We start from the raw sequence: 18,249 nt of genomic DNA, 5'->3' as shown, positions 1-18,249 counted from the left end.
GGTTTACTTGTTTGTTTACTTAATGCAATGCCATTTAGATGCAGTGTAGAGGGTCTGTAGTGTCTGCTAGAAATGTATCTGATTCTAACAGTAGCAGCAGCTATCAAGCAGCAGCTATGATGTGGTTAAACAAACATTGGATTTACTTCACTTTCAGTGGATTCATATTGACTGGAAATATGGTGACGAACCGATTACAAACAAAAAATAAATGCAACACATTGCGCATTGATTAAGTATTTTCAAGCTGGAGAGAGTGCTTGGCCATGAAATAGATGTAGAAGTGTTTTTCTTCTTGATTATCCATAAAAAGATCTCCCAGAAGTAGGTCAACCACTAGGTTCCGTAGAGTATCTGGCAACACGTTGCCTCAAGTGGGCCACAATGTACTGTAAACAAATTGGTATCAATAATACTCCCTCCTTGTATTCCATTGTACAATAGCAGTAGTGGTAGTAGTAGTGTTTCAGGTGATATACTGTACCTCCCTTCCCAGTCTCAGAACACCAGTCACTTTAGCCCCCAGCCTTATTCACCCAAAAAGAATGCCAAACCCTTTGAAAGCCCACACTGGATCTCAATATTTTTCAATAACAAAGGTGGGCGTTAGCTATACCAGATACACAGATCCCATGGTTTAGTTTCAATGTGGCAGCATTTCAAAGAAATTTATAAGCATTTTCCACCACGTTTGTGGCAGTTCTCAACTTAAACATATATGTCCAATTATCGACCTCCCGTGTGGTGCAGGAATCAAGCTGCCACACACGAAAGCCCTCTCCAGAGAGAACAAGAGCTGTCCGTACAATCATTGCATAGGACGTGTACACTCCACGTTATCAGTGCGAGACGGCATGGAGGCTGCCAGTGCTGTTTTAATGAGGAAGCATGCATGAAAGTGGCAGGAGCAGTCATCTGTGAACACACGTACGCTCAGGCAGGACCCACATATCAGTCTCTCTGATGTGGAGCAACTGGCTGTGGAAGCCAGGGAGCGGCACCAGGCACCCAGTCATCCAGGCATCCCAGGCAGACACATTGCAGCTTCCTCCAACCAGCACTGGCCAGGCTAGGCTGCCCTGGATATGTTGCGTTTTGCCCCAGCAGCAGGGACCAGAGATAGATCAGGGTCAAGAGCTTCTCCTCAAAATTAATGTTTTACCTTCTTTATTTTATTAAATACATTGGCCGAGGTATTAACGCTGGGTCAGACCTGGTGACTGGTCAATTCATCATTTTATTTCCCACCTTTTCCCCAGGGCATCCACCTAAACTTGTGCTGTGAAATGTTACATGATACCCAGGGTAATAGCTTTGGACTCCTGGCATCTGAAGTAGCATTCTTTTTGTCTGTGCCATAAATTATTTGGTCTCTCTCGTTCAGCAGTGGATTTAACTCACCAGGCCGATGTTTGGGGGTCAAGGATTCAATGAGGTAACCTAGACATGATTAATTTACAGAAGGCTTAATCATATCTGGATGATTAATCTATTTAGCCCTACTTTTAGACCTCTCATATGCATAGGTATCAGGTAACAGTGTCAGTGTTCCATATATATTTTCTACCATAGAAAACGTATATTTGCATTTAAAATGATGCTTTGAATATATTTCACTATGACTATAGAAAAAAATATTGTGCGAACACTACAGCAATGCAACTACCACAAACAATATACCTGGAGTATAAGAGAGCTTTAAATATTAGACACAGTAAAAATTCTCCCCCTACTGTTATCCTAAAGTTGCTCTCAATATGTGGAAACTGGAGAAGACCTGAGGTAGTAGTGGTCAATAATTCCATCACCAGCATCACACAAATCAAAAGAAGTGGTTAGATTTGCTCCAACCCAGCATTTCTAGTATTCCTGCCTCTAAAACTGGAACTAATCCTCATATCCAACATGTGAGGGTAGCCAACCACTTCCACCACGCTCACCCTCAACACGGGGGCCCCTCAGGCATGTGTGCTTAGTCAACTCCTGTGTGATAGAAAAATTACATCTTTACCTGATCTATATGATATTAATGGTTAACAATTAATATTTAACTAATAGTAAGACATTTCTGTCCTACTAGTGTCTGTGTTTTTATGGTCTCCACTCTAGTTCCCTGTAGCTAATCTAGGCGTATGGTCACTAGAGATGGAATGAGCTGACAAATTAGTTAAAGACTGCATTACATTGACAAAAATGTATTTTACTAGAGATAGCTTAGGAGTAGAACAATCCCTCATTGTCTCAAAAGAATCCTTATAACGGTGAACCTAAGCCAGGGTGGGGTTAAGAAAACAACCCCGTGCAGATAATGACATGATGTACTCAGAGTTGCTTATGATGCCCTATTCTGCATGGGAGGGGTGGAACCAACCATGACTGAGCATTCTTAGTGTCAGCTATATAAAGAACTCTGCATTTGTGTAAAGGTTAGGCTACTCTGCCCAACAGTCAAGACTGTGGGGTTGACTAGTCTCATTATTACAATAATTAATATTAAATAAAGATGATTGTTTGAAAAAATGACAAAGTCTCAGTATGAATTTCCACGACACCTGTACTCTCTGTTCACCCACGACTGCTTGGCCACGCACAACTCCAACATCATCAAGTTTACTGACGATCACTGATGGTGATGAGACTACAGGGAGGAGGTCAGAGACTTGGCAGCGTGGTTCCAGGACAACAATCTCTCCCTCAACATCAGTAAGACCAAGAAGCTGATCGTGGACTACAGGAGAAAGAGGGGAGAGCATGCCCACATCCACATCGATGGAGCTGTAGTCAACATGACCTCAAAACGTTCTACAGCTGCACCACTGAGAGCATCTTGACTGGTTGCATCACCACTTGGTATGGCAAATGCAGCACCCTCGACCACAAAGCACTACAGAACATCACTGGGGCCGAGCTCCCTGCCATCCAGGACCGTTATATCAGGCGGTGTCAGAGGAAGGCCTAAAAAATTGCCAACGTCTCCAGCCATCAAAGCCATAGACTGTTCATTCTGCTACCGTCCGGCAAACAGTAAGCGAGCATCAGTCCTCGGACCGACAGGCTCCGAGACAGCTTCTGCCCCCAAGCAATAAGACTGCTAAATAGCCATAAGACTCCTAAATAGTTAATTAAATGGTTACCAAACCCTATATTGCACTATCTTGCACTGACTCTATGCACACTCACAAGGCTAAATAGTGCCTTCTGAAATTATTCATACCCCTTGACTTACTCCACATTGTGTTGTGTTACAGCCTGAATTCAAAATTGATTAAATATATATTTTTACTCACCCATCTCCACACAATACCCCATAATGACAAAGTGAAACATGTGTTTGTACATTTTTACTAATGTATTGAAAATTCAATATTTAAATATCTAATTTACATAAGTTTTCACACCCCTGGGTCAATACTTTGTAGAAGCGCTTTTAAGTCTTTCTGGGTACATCTCTAAGAGCTTTCCATACTTGGATTGTGCAGCATTTGCCCATTATTATTTTTTAAATTCTTCAAACTCTTTCATATTGTTTGTTGATCATTGCTAGACACCCATTTCCAGGTATTGCCATAGATTTTTAAGTAGATTTAAGTCAGAACTGTAACTTGGTCACTCAGGAACATTCACTGTCTTGTTAAGCAACTCCAGTGTAGATTTGTTTTAGGTTATTGTCCTGCTGAAATGTGAATTAATTTCCCAGTGTCTAGTGGAAAGCCGACTGAACCAGGTTTTCCTCTAGGATTTTGCCTGTGCTTAGCTCCATTATATTTATTTTCTATCCTGAAAAACTCCCCAGTCCTTAACGATTACAAGCATACACATAGCATGATGCAGCCACCACTATGCTTGAACATTTGGAGAGTGGTACTCAGTGATTATATTAGATTTGCCCTAAACACTTGTATTTAGGACAAAAGGGTATTATCTTTCCACATTTTCTGCAGTATTACTTTAGTGCCTTGTTACCAACAGGGTGCATGTTTTGGAACATTTGTATTCTGTACAGGCCTTCTTTTGACTCTGTCAATTAGGTTATTATTGTGGAGTAACTTCAATGTTGTTTTCTCCTATCACAACCATTCAACTCTGTAGCTGTTTTAAAGTCACTGTTGGCCTCATGGTGAAATCCCTGTGCAGTTTCCTTCCTCTCCTGAACTTATTTAGGCTTGCCATAACAAAGGGGTTGAATACTTATTGACTCAAGACAATTCAGCATTTCATTTTTAATTAATTTGTAAAGATTTCGGGGGAAAAAATCGTAATTCCAAATTTGACATTATGGGGTATTGTGTGTAGGCATGTGACACAAAATCTTAAATTCAGACTGTAACACAACAAAATGTGGAAAAATTCAAGGGTTGTGAATACTTTCTGATGGCACTGTACATACACACTCACACTACACTGACACTCTCACACAATACCCACACACATTCTCATGCATTACATACAAACGAACACACATACACTCACGCACACATACACACACACTTTTACACTCCTCATATGCTGCTGCTACTCTGTTTTTTATTCTACTCTTATTATTATCTATCCTGATGCCTATTCACTTTACCCTGCCTTTATGTAAAGATCTACCTCAACTACCTTGTACCCCTGCACATTGATCTGGTACTGGTACTCACTGTATATAGCTGCACATTGATCAGGTACTGGTACTCCATGTATATAGCTCCATTCTTGTGTATTTTGTGTTACTCGTGTTACTATTTTTCATTTTAAAACTCTGCATAGTTGGGAAGAGCTCGTAAGCAAGCATTTCACAAGAAAGACTACACCCGTTGTATTCAGCGCATGTGACAAATAAAATTGTATTTGAAGTAAACATGTTGCCCAGCGTATTAACAGCTTCACCCCCAAGGTCACAGATACTTGCATTTACATTAAGCTGTTTTGTATTTTGGAATTTTAATTAGATTAAACTAAGATGAGTTCAAATGTACAATGGGGGTTTCTGCTCTGCTCTCTATTTCGGTACGCTCTCTGTTATTTGGGTTTCTGCTAGATGACACAGCCTTAAAGTCAGATTATATTTTGGGTATTCATTTAAGGTTGTGGTTAGGCATAAGGTTACCAATGTGGTTAAGGTTAGGTTTAAAATCCAATGTTAAGAAGTGAAATTGTTGAAATGGGCAGGGTTTAGCCATAATTTTGACTTTGTGGCTGTGTTAACTAGTGACAACCTGTTATTTGGTACACTATGAAGGGTATGACAGGACCACATCATGCATAATTAACTAGATGATGAGGGTGATATGTCATGCAATTAAGCTCAATGATGAGGTACAGTATGTCTCTATACAAGTAGTATTGAAGCTAATGTTGTTCGAACATGAGTATTTTGGTTGAAATATATGGATTCTTAAATTATGCATTTAGAGTTCTATTATTCATGGAAACATGTCTGGCAATCAGTTAAAAATATCCTCTGCAGTATCTCTGTGTCTTAAACAGAATGAGCCCTTAAATTTGAGGATAAAATATGGACTGTGGAATTTGTTCAGAATGCTGAAGTAACATTTTCCAGGAAAGCCTAAACACACACAGCATCTGTAGGATTTCAGTTTCATCTTATTTCACTGTTGAAAGAAACTACTTTTAATTAGTTGGTTTCATCATTGATTGGTCAGAGGAGTGAGTCCAATCACCTGGCTTCTCAGGCCCTGACCAGAGTCTAAATGAGAGATAACTGGCAGCAGACAGACAGCGCCCCTGGAGGAGTTGGCTGGCCAGCCCTGATGTAAACACTGTGTGGACCTGGACACAAAACCAATAGGTTCAAGGCTAGTCCCAGTCCCATAGAAGCAGCCAACACAATGCCCTTCGGCCCACCAGGCTTACTAAGTGCCTGACTCAAACAGGATATCTCAACCTGACCTTGGGTGGTAGGGGGGGCAGGTAGCCTAGTGGTTAGACTGTTGGGCCAGTAACCGAAATGTTGCTGGATTGAATCTCTGATATGACCAGGTAAGAATGTGTTGTTCTACCCACCAGGCTTACTAAGTGCCTGACTCAAACAGGATATCTCAACCTGACCTTGGGTGGTAGGGGGGGCAGGTAGCCTAGTGGTTAGACTGTTGGGCCAGTAACCGAAATGTTGCTGGATTGAATCTCTGATATGACCAGGTAAGAATGTGTTGTTCTACCCACCAGGCTTACTAAGTGCCTGACTCAAACAGGATATCTCAACCTGACCTTGGGTGGTAGGGGGGGCAGGTAGCCTAGTGGTTAGACTGTTGGGCCAGTAACCGAAATGTTGCTGGATTGAATCCCTGATATGACCAGGTAAGAATGTGTTGTTCTACCCACCAGGCTTACTAAATGCCTGACTCAAACCGGATATCTCAACCTGACCTTGAGTGGTACAAGGATTGATGGCAGAATTGTTTTGTCAGGTTGTTCACACAAACATAGTAAAGAAGTCCATTCTATAGGCTCTCCATGCCAAGGCAATCCATTTACTGTGCTGTACCTCATAATTGTGTATTCCTGATAGACATGAAATGCACAACCATTGTAGGGGTGGCAGGTATCCTAGTGGTTAGAGCATTGGGCCAGCAACTGAAAGGTTGGTGGATCAAATCCCTGAGGTGACAAGGAAAAATCTGTTATTCTACCCCCAAGCAATGCAGTTAACCCACTGTTCCCTGGACACCACAGATGTAGATGTAAATTACAGCAGCTCCCTGTACCTCTCTGATTTAGAGAAGTTGGGTTAAATGTGTAAGACACATTTTAGTTGAATGCATTCAGTTGTACAACTGACTAGGTATTTGGCTGTTGTATGTCCCAGCTGTTCATTTCAGCTCCCAAGCCTACATCGACTACATCGACGGTCTTAGTTGAAAACCTACACATACAGTACCAGTCAAAAGTGTGGAGACACCTACTTATTCAAGGCTTTTTCTTATTAAAACTATGAAATAACACATATGGAATCATGGAGTAACCTATTTTCTTTTAAACAAATCAAAATATATGTTATATTCTTAGAAGTAGCCACCCTTTGCCTCGATGACCGCTTTGCACACTCACGACATTCTCTCAACCAGCTTCATGAGGAGTGTTTTTCCAACAGTCTTGAAGGAGTTCCACATATGCTGAGCACTTGTTGGCTGCTTTTCTGTCACTCGGTGGTCCAACTCATCCCAAATCATCTCAATTGGGTTGAGGTCGGGTGATTGTTTTGGCCGGGGTAGTCCGTCATTGTAAATAAGAATTTCTTCTTAACTGACTTGCCTCGTTAAATAAAGTTTTATTTTTTTATGTGGGGGCCAGGTCATCTGATGCAGCACTCCATCACTCCTTCTTGGTCAAATAGCCCTTATACAGCGTGGAGGTGTATTGGGTTCGTTGTCCTGTTGAAAAACAAATGATAGTCCCACTAAGCTCAAACCAGATGGGATGGCGTATTGCTGCAGAATGCTTTGGTAGCCATGCTGGTAAAGTGTGTCTTGAATTATAAATAAATCACAGACAGTTTCACCAGCAAAGCACCATCACACCTCCTCCTCCATGCTTCACGGTGGGAACCACACATGTGGAGATCATCTGTTGTCCTACTCTGTGTTTCACAAAGACACGGCAGTTGGAACCAAAAATCTCAAATTTGGACTCATCAGACCAAAGTACAGATTTACACCGGTCTAATGGCCATTGCTCATGTTTCTTTGCCCAAGCAAGTCTCTTCTTATTATTGGTTTCCTTTAGTAGTGGTTTCTTTGCAGCAATTCGACCATGAAGGCCTGATTCAAGCAGTCTTCTCTGAACAGTTGATGTTGAGATGTGTCTGTTACTTGAACTCTGTGAAGCATTTATTTGGGCTGCAATTTCTGAGGCTGGTAACTCTAATGAACTTATCCTCTGCAGCAGAGGTAACTCTGGGTCTTCCTTTCCTGTGGCAGTCCTCATGAGAGCCAGTTTCATCATAGTGTCTGATGGTATTTGCGACTACACTTGAAGAAACTTTCTGGATTGACTGACCTTCTTGCCTTAAAGTAATGATGGACTGTCTTTTCTCTTTACTTATTTGAGCTGTTCTTGCCATAATATGGCTTTGGTCTTTTACCAAACGTATAGAATTTTTTTTCAATGGTCAGTGTGTTAAAAACGTTAAATTCGTAACACCCTTTGAAACCTCAAAAGACTATACTTTTTTATTAACATTTTACTTTGACCATATATTTTTTTTTTGCAGAGAAGGGACTCTGTTGTGTTGACTATTTTGTCATATTTTTCAATTAACACAATTACAGAGGATGCTGCTCAATGCATGCTGCAACTAGCCAAATTGTTGCCTTGAACCTTTTCAAACTTAAATTTCAGAATTGGTTTTAAGGATGTAAGCTCCTCTAAGACGATTAAAGCTGCCTCGTTCATTGGGATTGGAGAGTGTTGGAGGAATGCGGCAGCCAGCAGCATGTGATCTGGAATCTGCATTGCTTTGTGAGCTCTAAAGACTCCCAACTTGCATTGCAAATCTCATCAAATAATACCCAGACACTTGATTAAATTAATTGGCTATTATTATCATGCAGCACACATCTCTGTGGGGAAAGGGGACTGATGACAGGGATAAAAGTAGTCACTCACTCCACCATGGAGCCAGGCTGTTCACCATAACAATGTGATGAGAGAGCGAATAGACTGCTGTTGCAATCTGTTACTCCTTAATGGGAGCTCTGTTTCAATACCATCTTGGTCCCGCTGTTCTTTGAAGGATTTTAGTTCATAATTCACTCTTTTTGAACAAACATGATTCAGACTCACTGTTGTCTACTGTAGGCTACAGTATAGGCATATTGTCCAATAAGGAATGAATGGGTGTATAAAGATGACATACAGCATTTCATTCTCTCCCTTTGAAGGTAGTTCAGTAATAATATGCCTATTTGATTGTTATAAACAGCCTTTATCACAAGACTGGTCTCTTCCATAATGTCAAAGTCTGGTGAATGTTGTCATAAAGTGTCATCACATGTAATGTCAAGCTTATAATATTGTCAGAATAATCACATCTATGACAACAAAGTGTTACTGCTGTTTCTTTGATACTGAGCTGTGCGCTCATGCATTGTCTCTCCTTCCCCTTCAACAGGGATTGCAGTGGACAAGCAAGGATTAGTCTACTTTGTTGATGGAACCATGATTCGCAAGATCAATGGAAAAGGAATGATATCAACTGTCATTGGTTCCAATAGCCTGACTTCCACTCAGCCATTAAGTTGTGACGCCCGCATGGATATTTCACAGGTAAGATGACTAGATGGCACACACACACACACACACACTCACTCACTCACTCTCACTCACTCACTCACTCACTCACTCACACACTCACACACTCACACACACACACAGTGAGCTAGGAATGTATGGTATCCCAAGCCTTGCATTTACATAGGGCAGTACTGGCAGACTGAACGGACAGAAAAGTATTTCAAATGAAATTATTTACCCCTTATCTATGATTGATATCATCCTCTGGTTCCAAGGATCTTATCATGCAACGATTCCCTTTTAATCTATACACAGTCATATATAAGTAGCACAGTTAAGTCATCAATAAGTAATGTAGCAAAGCATTAAAACTGATATTAGCGATGAGCAATTAGACAATAATGTCCAAGAGAAAAAAAATAAACAAGTAAAGACAGATCTTTTATCTATCTGACCTATAAAAATGGAGAGGCCTGATATCGAGAATGAAATTTCCTTTGAGACGTTCCCGCCATGATTAACTGGCCTTAGCGGCTGAATGCTCCCTCTCAATGGAGAGTTTTATTCTTGCTCCTGTCCCTGCTCTCATGAGCAACTGAGGCCCAGATAGGGCATGGGATGCACCCTGACTCAGAGAGCAATTATTCTCAGCCCTCAGACCTTGCCATAGGAAACCATCTTTATCAGAGTGCAAATTAGGCTACACCATGACATTCAAGGGGTTGGCGTGTGCACGGAATATTTTTAGCGGGCCTATAATAAAGGTCAAAATTCATTACCTTTTAATGTGGCATGAACACAACCAGTCATGATATTTTTATCTGATTGTCAAACAAATCACTTAAAAAAGTAGGCTTCCTCTGCATGTTTGTCCACTCCAAAATAATTCCAGCATCCAAACTGCATGTACAGTGCATTCAGGAAATATTCAGACCCCTTGACTTTTTCCACATTTTGTTACATTAATGGATTAAATTAGTAAAAATCCTAATAAATCTACACACAATACCCCATAATGACAAATACCCCATAATGACAAAGTATGCAAATATCTTAAAAATAAAAACAGAAACACCTTATTTGCATAAGTATTCAGACCCTTTGCTATGAGACTCGAAATTGAGCTCAGGTGCATCCTGTTTCCATTGATCATCCTTGAGCTGTTTTTACAACTTGATTGGAGTCCACCTGTGGTGAATTCAATTGATTGGACATGATTTGGAAAAGCACACACCTGTCTATATAAGGTCCCACAGTTGGCAGTGGATGTCAGAGCAAAAACCAAGCCATGAGGTCGAACGAATTCTCTGTAGAGCTCCGAGACAGGATTGCATCGATGCACAGATCTGGGGAAGGGTACCAACACTTTCTGCAGCATTGATGGTCCCCAAGCACACATTGGCATCCATCATAATTTTAAATGAGAGAAGTTTGGAACCACCAAGACTCTTCCTAGAGCTTACCACCCAGCCAAGCTGAGCAATCCGGCTCCCAAGTGGCGCAGCGGTCTAAGGCACTGCATCTCAGTGCTAGAGGTGTTACTACAGACTCTGGTTCGATTCCAGGCTGTATCACAACTGGTCGTGATTGGGAGTCCCATAGGGCGGTGCCCAGCGTCGTTGGGGTTTGGCCGGGGTCGGCAGTCATTGTAAATAAGAACTTGTTCTTAACTGACTTGCCTAGTTAAATAAGGGTTAAATAAACAATTTAATTGGAGGAGAAGGGCCTTGGTCAGGGAGGTGACCAAGAACCGATATGGTCATTCAGACAGAGTTCCAGAGTGCCTCTGTGGAGATGGGACAACCACCTTCCAGAAGGACATCTCTGCAGCACTTCGCCAATCAGGCCTTTATGGTAAAGTGCCCAGACGGAAGCCACTCCTCAGTAAAAGGCACATCACAGTCTGCTTGGATTTTTCCAAAAGGCACCTAAAGGACTCTCGGACCATGAGAAACAAGATTCTCTGGTCTGATGAAACCAAGATTGAACTCTTTGGCCTGAATGCCAAGCGTCACGTCTGGAGGAAATCTGGAACCATCCCTACGGTGAAGCATGGTGGTGGCAGCATCATGATGTGGGAATTGTTTTTCAGCGGCAGGGACTGGAAGAAAAGTCAGGATCGAGGGAAAGATGAACAGAGCAAAGTACAGAGATATCCTTGATGAAAACCTGCTCCAGAGCACTCAGGACCTCAGACTGGGGTGATGGTTCACCTTCCAACAGGACAACGACCCTAAGCACACAGCCAAAACAGTGCGGGAGTGACTTCGCGACAAGTCTCTGAATGTCCTTGGGTGCTTCAGCCAGAGCCTGGACTTGAACCCGATCAAACATCTCTGGAGAGACCGTAAAATAACTGTGCAGCGATACTCCCCATCCAACCTGACAGAGCTTGAGAGGATCTGCAGAGAAGAATGGGAGAAACTCCCCAAATACAGGTGTGCTAAGCTTGTAGCGTCATACCCAAGAAGACTCAAGGCTGTAATCGCTGCCAAATGTGCTTCAACAAAGTACTGAGTTAAGAGTCTGAAAAATTATGTAAATGTTATATTTCCGGGGGGTTATAATACATTTGAAAAAATGTCTAAAAACCTGCTTTTTCTTTGTTAATATGGGGTATTATGTGTAGATTGATAAAGGAAAAAAATGATTTAATAAATTTTACAATAAGGCTGTAACGTAAGAAAATGTGGGAAAAGTCAAGGGGTCTGAATACTTTCTGAATGCACTGTACACTCGTACCATTTGAAGAATCGAAATAGACTGTAACAAAACACCAAAAAGTGTTCTTGTTGGATGGATTGGATGCGCATTGGTGTTTAGCTGTAGGCTAGATGTCTCGTGAAATTGTCGACCGACCGTCATCAGCTGATCCAGGAAAGAAAATAAACATTGATAGAAAATAATAAAGCTACATAAATGGTCTACTACTTCTGGCCACGGATGGCGCGGAGAACACCAGTACCCGCACGCACCTGGAAAATAAAGCAATGAGCCTCTGAACAGCTGACTGACAAAAGCAAACAATGATAAATCCACAAATACATCTAATGCATTGAAATATATCAAGGATGCATGGCAAACAAATGGCAAAAATGAGGAAGTACAAATGAAATTCTATGTGTAAAGGAGCTCAGCTGAGGCCAAAATTAGGCATTACTGAGTGGACCAACCAGCTCTCGCAGTCTCACGTCCTAATTAGACATTCATCCATGTTTCTCAAACGTCAAATTTAGAAGTTGTTCCAAATCTTCGAATCATTAAGTTTATGCATTAATTCCACATTTTTAAGGTTAGGGTTAAGTTTAGGCATTAACTCCAAATTCTTAAGGTTAGGCATTAACTCCGAATGGTTAAGGTTTGGGATAGGCTTAAAACATAAATATGGATTCGAACATGCAGCCTTTGGAACCAGAGGCAGATGCTTACGCCCATCCACAACGCCGTAGGAAAAACCGAAACCTACTTGAAGGTAACAACGCTCACTGTTCCCCCTAGTAGTCAGTTTCCACGTCATCTCCCAATGTCCTCAGACATGGATGGACGTTGAATACTGACTTGTAACACAGGGGATCTGCCTGGAGTGGACAGCACTACCACATATAAATAAATTGTTTAAACCATGATAGAGATGTTTGTTTCATTTGGAAGCTTTATTTTAATATTTACCACTGTAAAACATATTTACCACTGCATTTAAAATAATAGGAGAATGGTTAAATTAGCATTATTTAGAGACTCCCCCCAAAGTCTAATTCAGGGAAGCTGAGCACCCCTCTGGCTCCCCTGTAATTCACACACTGATCTTTATTAAGTTCTCACCAAAAGTTGTACAAATGCTGAGGCTGTCTAACCTTCAGAGAGGGCTGCAGAGATATGCCCTACAGCAGTGGTCACCAAAGGGACTAGTGGTCGATCTCCAGGGCATTCCTAGTCGATCGGAAAACATTTCTATAAAAGAAACAATGATAAAGCCTTGCACTGTTTTCCCACAGTTCTGTTAACGACGGTGAGGGCAGGTGTTCAGCAGGCAGAAGCGAATGACACTGTCTACCAGTGCCGCTCCCGCTAGCTAGGAAGGAGGACTCCGGTAGGCGGGGACGAAATAGATCAGATTATACTTTTATTTCCCTTTTGACCCACATTGAAAAGTGTCACAAGCATGTATTGCTCGAGGCGGGGGCATCCATAGAGGAACCAATGGGATGCTTGAGGGAATGCCCAGAATTGCAGGCTGAAAGTACAAACTCCACCTACTCGGTGACTCGGTTCGCCGTCAGCTCGAAGACGGTGTCCCCTTTTAGGTCAATCTTAGCTGAGGGACGGTACGACGCTAGAGGACGAGACTGAACATCAGATGTAGGACAATCAGTCCAGTAAAATAAAGAAGGCATGTTATTTACAGTTGAAGTTGGAAGTTTACATACACCTTAGCCAAATACATTTAAACTCAGTTTTTACCATTCCTGACATTTAATCCAATTAAAAATTCACTGTCTTTGGTCAGTTAGGATAACCACTTTATTTTAAGAATGTGAAATGTCAGAATAATAGAAGAGAGAATTATATATTTCAGCTTTTATTTTTTTCATCACATTCCCAGTGGGTCAGAAGTTTACATACACTCAATTAGTATTTGGTAGCATTGGCTTTAAATTGTAGCCTTCCACAAGCTTCCCACAATAAGTTGGGTGAATGTTGGCCCATTCCTCCTGACAGAGCTGGTGTAACTGAGTCAGGTTTATAGCCCTCCTTGCTCGCATATGCTTTTTCAGTTCTTCCCACAATTCTATGGGATTGAGGTCAGGGCTTTGTGATTGCCACTCCAATACCTTGACTTTGTTGTCCTTAAGCCATTTTTTCAACCCTTGGAAATATGCTTGGTGTCATTGTCCATTTGGAAGACCCATTTGCGACCAAGCTTTAACTTCCTGACTGATGTCTTGAGATGTTGCTTCAATATATCCACATAATTTTCCTACCTCATGATGCCATCTATTTTGTGAAGTGCACCAGTCCCTCCTGCAGCAAAGCACCCCCACAACATGATGCTGCCACCCCCGTGCTTCACGGTTGGGATGGTGTTCTTCGGCTTGCAAGCCTCCCCCTTTTTCCTCCAAACATAACGTTGGTCATTACGGCCAAACAGTTCTATTTTGTTTCATCAGACCAGAGGACATTTCTCCAAAAAGTATGATCTTTGTTCCATGTGCAGTTGCGATCCGTAGTCTGGCCTTTTTATGGCGGTTTTGGAGCAGAGGCTTCTTAATTGCTGAGTGGCCTTCAGGTTATGTCGATATAGGACTCATTTTACTGTGGATATAGACACTTTTGTACCTGTTTCCTCCAGCATCTTCACAAGTTTCTTTGCTGTTGTTCTGGGATTGATTTGCACTTTTCGCACCAAAGTACGTTCATCTCTAGGAGACAGAACGGTATGACGGCGGCGTGGTCCCATGGTGTTTATACTTGCGTACTATTGTTTGTACAAATGAATGTGGTACCTTCAGGCATTTGGAAATTGCTCCCAAGGATGAACTAGACTTGTGGAGGTCTACCATTTTTTTTATGAGGTCTTGGCTGATTTCTTTTGATGTTCCCATTATTTCAAGCAAAGAGGCACTGAGTTTGAAGGTAGGCCTTGAAGTACATCACAGGTACACTTCCAATTGACTCAAATTATGTCAATTAGCCTATCAGAAGCTTCTAAAGCCATGACATAATTTTCTGGAATTTCCCAAGCTGTTTAAAGGCACAGTCAATCTAGTGTATGTAAACTTCTGACCCACTGGAATTGTGATACAGTGAAATAAGTGAAATAATCTGTCTGTAAACAATTGTTGGAAAAATTGCTTGTGTCATGCACAAAGTACAGTCTTGGTCAAACGTTTTGAGAATGACACAAATATCAATTTTCACAAAGTTTGCTGCTTCAGTGTCTTTAAATATTTTTGTCAGATGTTACTATGGAACACTGAAGGATAATTACAAGTGTTTCATAAGTGTCAAAGGCTTTTATTGACAATTACATGAAGTTGATGCAAAGAGTCAATATTTGCAGTGTTGACCCTTCTTTTTCAAGATCTCTGCAATCCGCCCTGGCATGCTGTCAATTAACTTCTGGGCCACATCCTGACTGATGGCAGCCCATTCTTGCATAATCAATGCTTGGAGTTTGTCAGAATTTGTGGGTTTTTGTTTGTCCACCCGCCTCTTGAGGATTGACCACAAGTTCTGAATGGGATTAGGGTCTGGGGATTTTCCTGGCAATAGACCCAAAATACTGATGTTTTGTTCCCCGAGCCACTTAGTGATCACTTTTGCCTTATGGCAAGGTGCTCCATCATGCTGGAAAAGGCAATGTTCATCACCAAACCGTTCCTGGATGGTTGGGAGAAATTGCTCTCGGAGGATGTGTACCATTCTTTATTCATGGCTGTGTTCTTAGGCAAAATTGTGAGTGAGCCCACTCCCTTGGCTGAGAAGCAACCCCACACATGCATGGTCTCAGGATGCTTTACTGTTGGCACAACACAGGACTGATGGTAGCGCTCACCTTGTCTTCTCCGGACAAGCTTTTTTCCGGATGCCCCAAACAATCTGGAAGGGGATTCATCAGAGAAAATGACTTTACCCCAGTCCTCAGCAGTCCAAACCCTGTACCTTTTGCAGAATATCAGTCTGTCCCTGATGTTTTTCCTGGGGAGAAGTGGCTTCTTTGCTGCCACTCTTGACACCAGGCCATCCTCCAAAAGTCTTCGCCTCACTGTGTGTGCAGATGCACTCACACCTGCCTGCTGCCATTCCTGAGCAAGCTCTGTACTGGTGGTGCCCCGATCCCGCAGCTGAATCAACTTTAGGAGACAGTCCTGGCACTTGCTGGACTTTCTTGGGCGCCCTGAAGCCTTCTTCACAACGATTGAACTGCTCTCCTTGAAGTTCTTGATGATCCAATAAATGGTTGGTTCAATCTTACTGGCAGCAATATCCTTGTCTGTGAAGCACTTTTTGTGCAAAGCAATGATGACGACACGTGTTTCCTTGCAGGTAACCATGGTTGACAGAGGAAGAACAATGATTCCAAGCACCACCCTCCTTTTGAAGCTTCCAGTCTGTTATTCGAACTCAATCAGCATGACAGAGTGATCTCCAGCCTTGTCCTCGTCAACACTCACACCTGTGTTAATGAGAGAATCACTGACATGATGTCAGCTGCTCCTTTTGTGGCAGGGCTGAAATGCAGTGGAAATGTTTTTGGGGGATTCAGTTAATTTGCATGGCAAAGAGGGACTTTGCAATTAATTGCAATTCATCTGATCCCTCTTCATAACATTCTGTTAGTATATGCAAATTGCCATCATACAAACTGAGGCAGCAGACTGTGAAAATTAATATTTGTGTCATTCTCAAAACTTTTGGCCACGACTGTAGATGTCCTAACCGACTTGCCAAAACTATAGTTTGTTAACAAGAAATTTGTAGAGTGGTTGAAAAACGAGTTTTAATAACTCCAACCTAAGTGTATGTAAACATCTGACTTCAACTATATATGTATGCTCACAAGTAATACAAGTGGTGATATATTACCAGTTTGACTATATACCTCGTGTTTTGAAATATAATTTGAAAATGGTCTGAGAAGAACAACATTGGCAAGGCAATTCAAGCATAGCCAATATGCAGTGATAAATGTATTGGGCATATAACCTACTACACACCTCATTGCTGCAAACTCTTTTGCATAGGCTTACGTTTTTTTAAGTAATGTTTTTTTTTTTATCTGAGAGGTAAATCTCAGCCCTTCATTTTGACTCAGTGATCTTGGCTCACAAAAGTTTTGGGACCACTGCATTAAAGTCACTCTCTACAGACTCTCTCTCTTGCTTTACCTCTCTCTTTCTACCCCTCTCCCTTCCTCTCTGTCCTCCTTCTATCTCTTTCCCCCCTTTTCTCTCTCTCGCTCTGCTATTTCTCTCAACATCTCTCTCCCCTTCTCTCTTCTTCACAGCAACACAGCACATTGACCCGCATCTGAGTGGGTCTCACAGCTCTGAATAGGCAACAGGAAATGAACTGCTGTGCCCCCATAAGGGCTTATCACATAAGAAGCGTGCAATTCCCCTCTTATGCACAGATTTGCTTCTTTAGAAAGATTATCCATGCGCATCACTGGACTGGATCACGTGCTGATGAACCCATCAAAGTGCTCATGAAAAGATACATAACTATATAACATCATTATGGGTGTGGGTTTTCTCCAGAGCATTTGCATTTTCTGCGGCTGATGGTGTAGAGAGGCTACAGGGACTTTGCATACTGTATATAACGTCTCAATTAAACCTTCATATAGGAGGATACTGTATACCCTATTTTGCATCACAATAAGCCAGTCATTGACACTGCCTATTATTCCCATAGACATTTGTCAACTGCTCAGTCATATGAGAAGCAGCAGGATGAAGCATTAAATTAAATGTTTGCAATTCAGATAATATCTTGCATGAAAGATTTTCTTTTACTGTCCATATTTCAGGCTTTGTGTTCCTGGCTTTCATTTTGTTGGTTTTCTGAATGCCTTTTACGCTGATGTATTATGCAGTGAAATTATTCCAAGCAACTTCATCCTCAAGATGCTCATTTGTGAGCTGGCTGTCTCCCTGTCCTCCTCGTGTATCTTACATGCAAAGTCTGATGTTCCACTGTGATGGAATAAAATGTCCAAACTTTCAGGCCAAGGCCTCTAATCACAGTAATGTGTGTTGGCCATTTTGAAATTGTGGTTGATACTGTAGTTTACATATATGTTTGGCAGTGGTATTTCCCTTTCTCCAGAATTCTCCTTGCATGTTTTCGTGGTATGCAAGGCTTAAGGCCTCTTAGCATGCACAGCCCCACAAACATATTCTTATTGCATTTGACAATCAATTTAAACTGTGTCCCCAGCTTGGACCAAAGCTGTGCAGGAGGAAAATTAAGGTTATTTCATTGTTGCATCACACTGGAAGAGAAACATTG

General features: G+C 41.7%; 1 protein-coding gene across 1 annotated transcript in view; it reads left to right on the top strand.

Annotated features, from left to right (window-relative positions):
* LOC115105726 (teneurin-1-like) overlaps positions 1 to 18,249 on the top strand; it is a 57,932-nt gene that overhangs the window by 23,192 nt on the left and 16,491 nt on the right. Inside the window, exon 6 of the mRNA XM_065006823.1 lies at positions 9,113 to 9,267. Coding sequence (XP_064862895.1) covers positions 9,113 to 9,267 — 155 coding nt within the window. The remainder of the gene's footprint in view (positions 1 to 9,112; positions 9,268 to 18,249) is intronic.

Source organism: Oncorhynchus nerka, linkage group LG22 (genome assembly GCF_034236695.1).
Source record: "Oncorhynchus nerka isolate Pitt River linkage group LG22, Oner_Uvic_2.0, whole genome shotgun sequence".
NCBI lineage: Eukaryota > Metazoa > Chordata > Actinopteri > Salmoniformes > Salmonidae > Oncorhynchus > Oncorhynchus nerka.
This window is presented reverse-complemented; position numbering and strand designations above follow the sequence as displayed.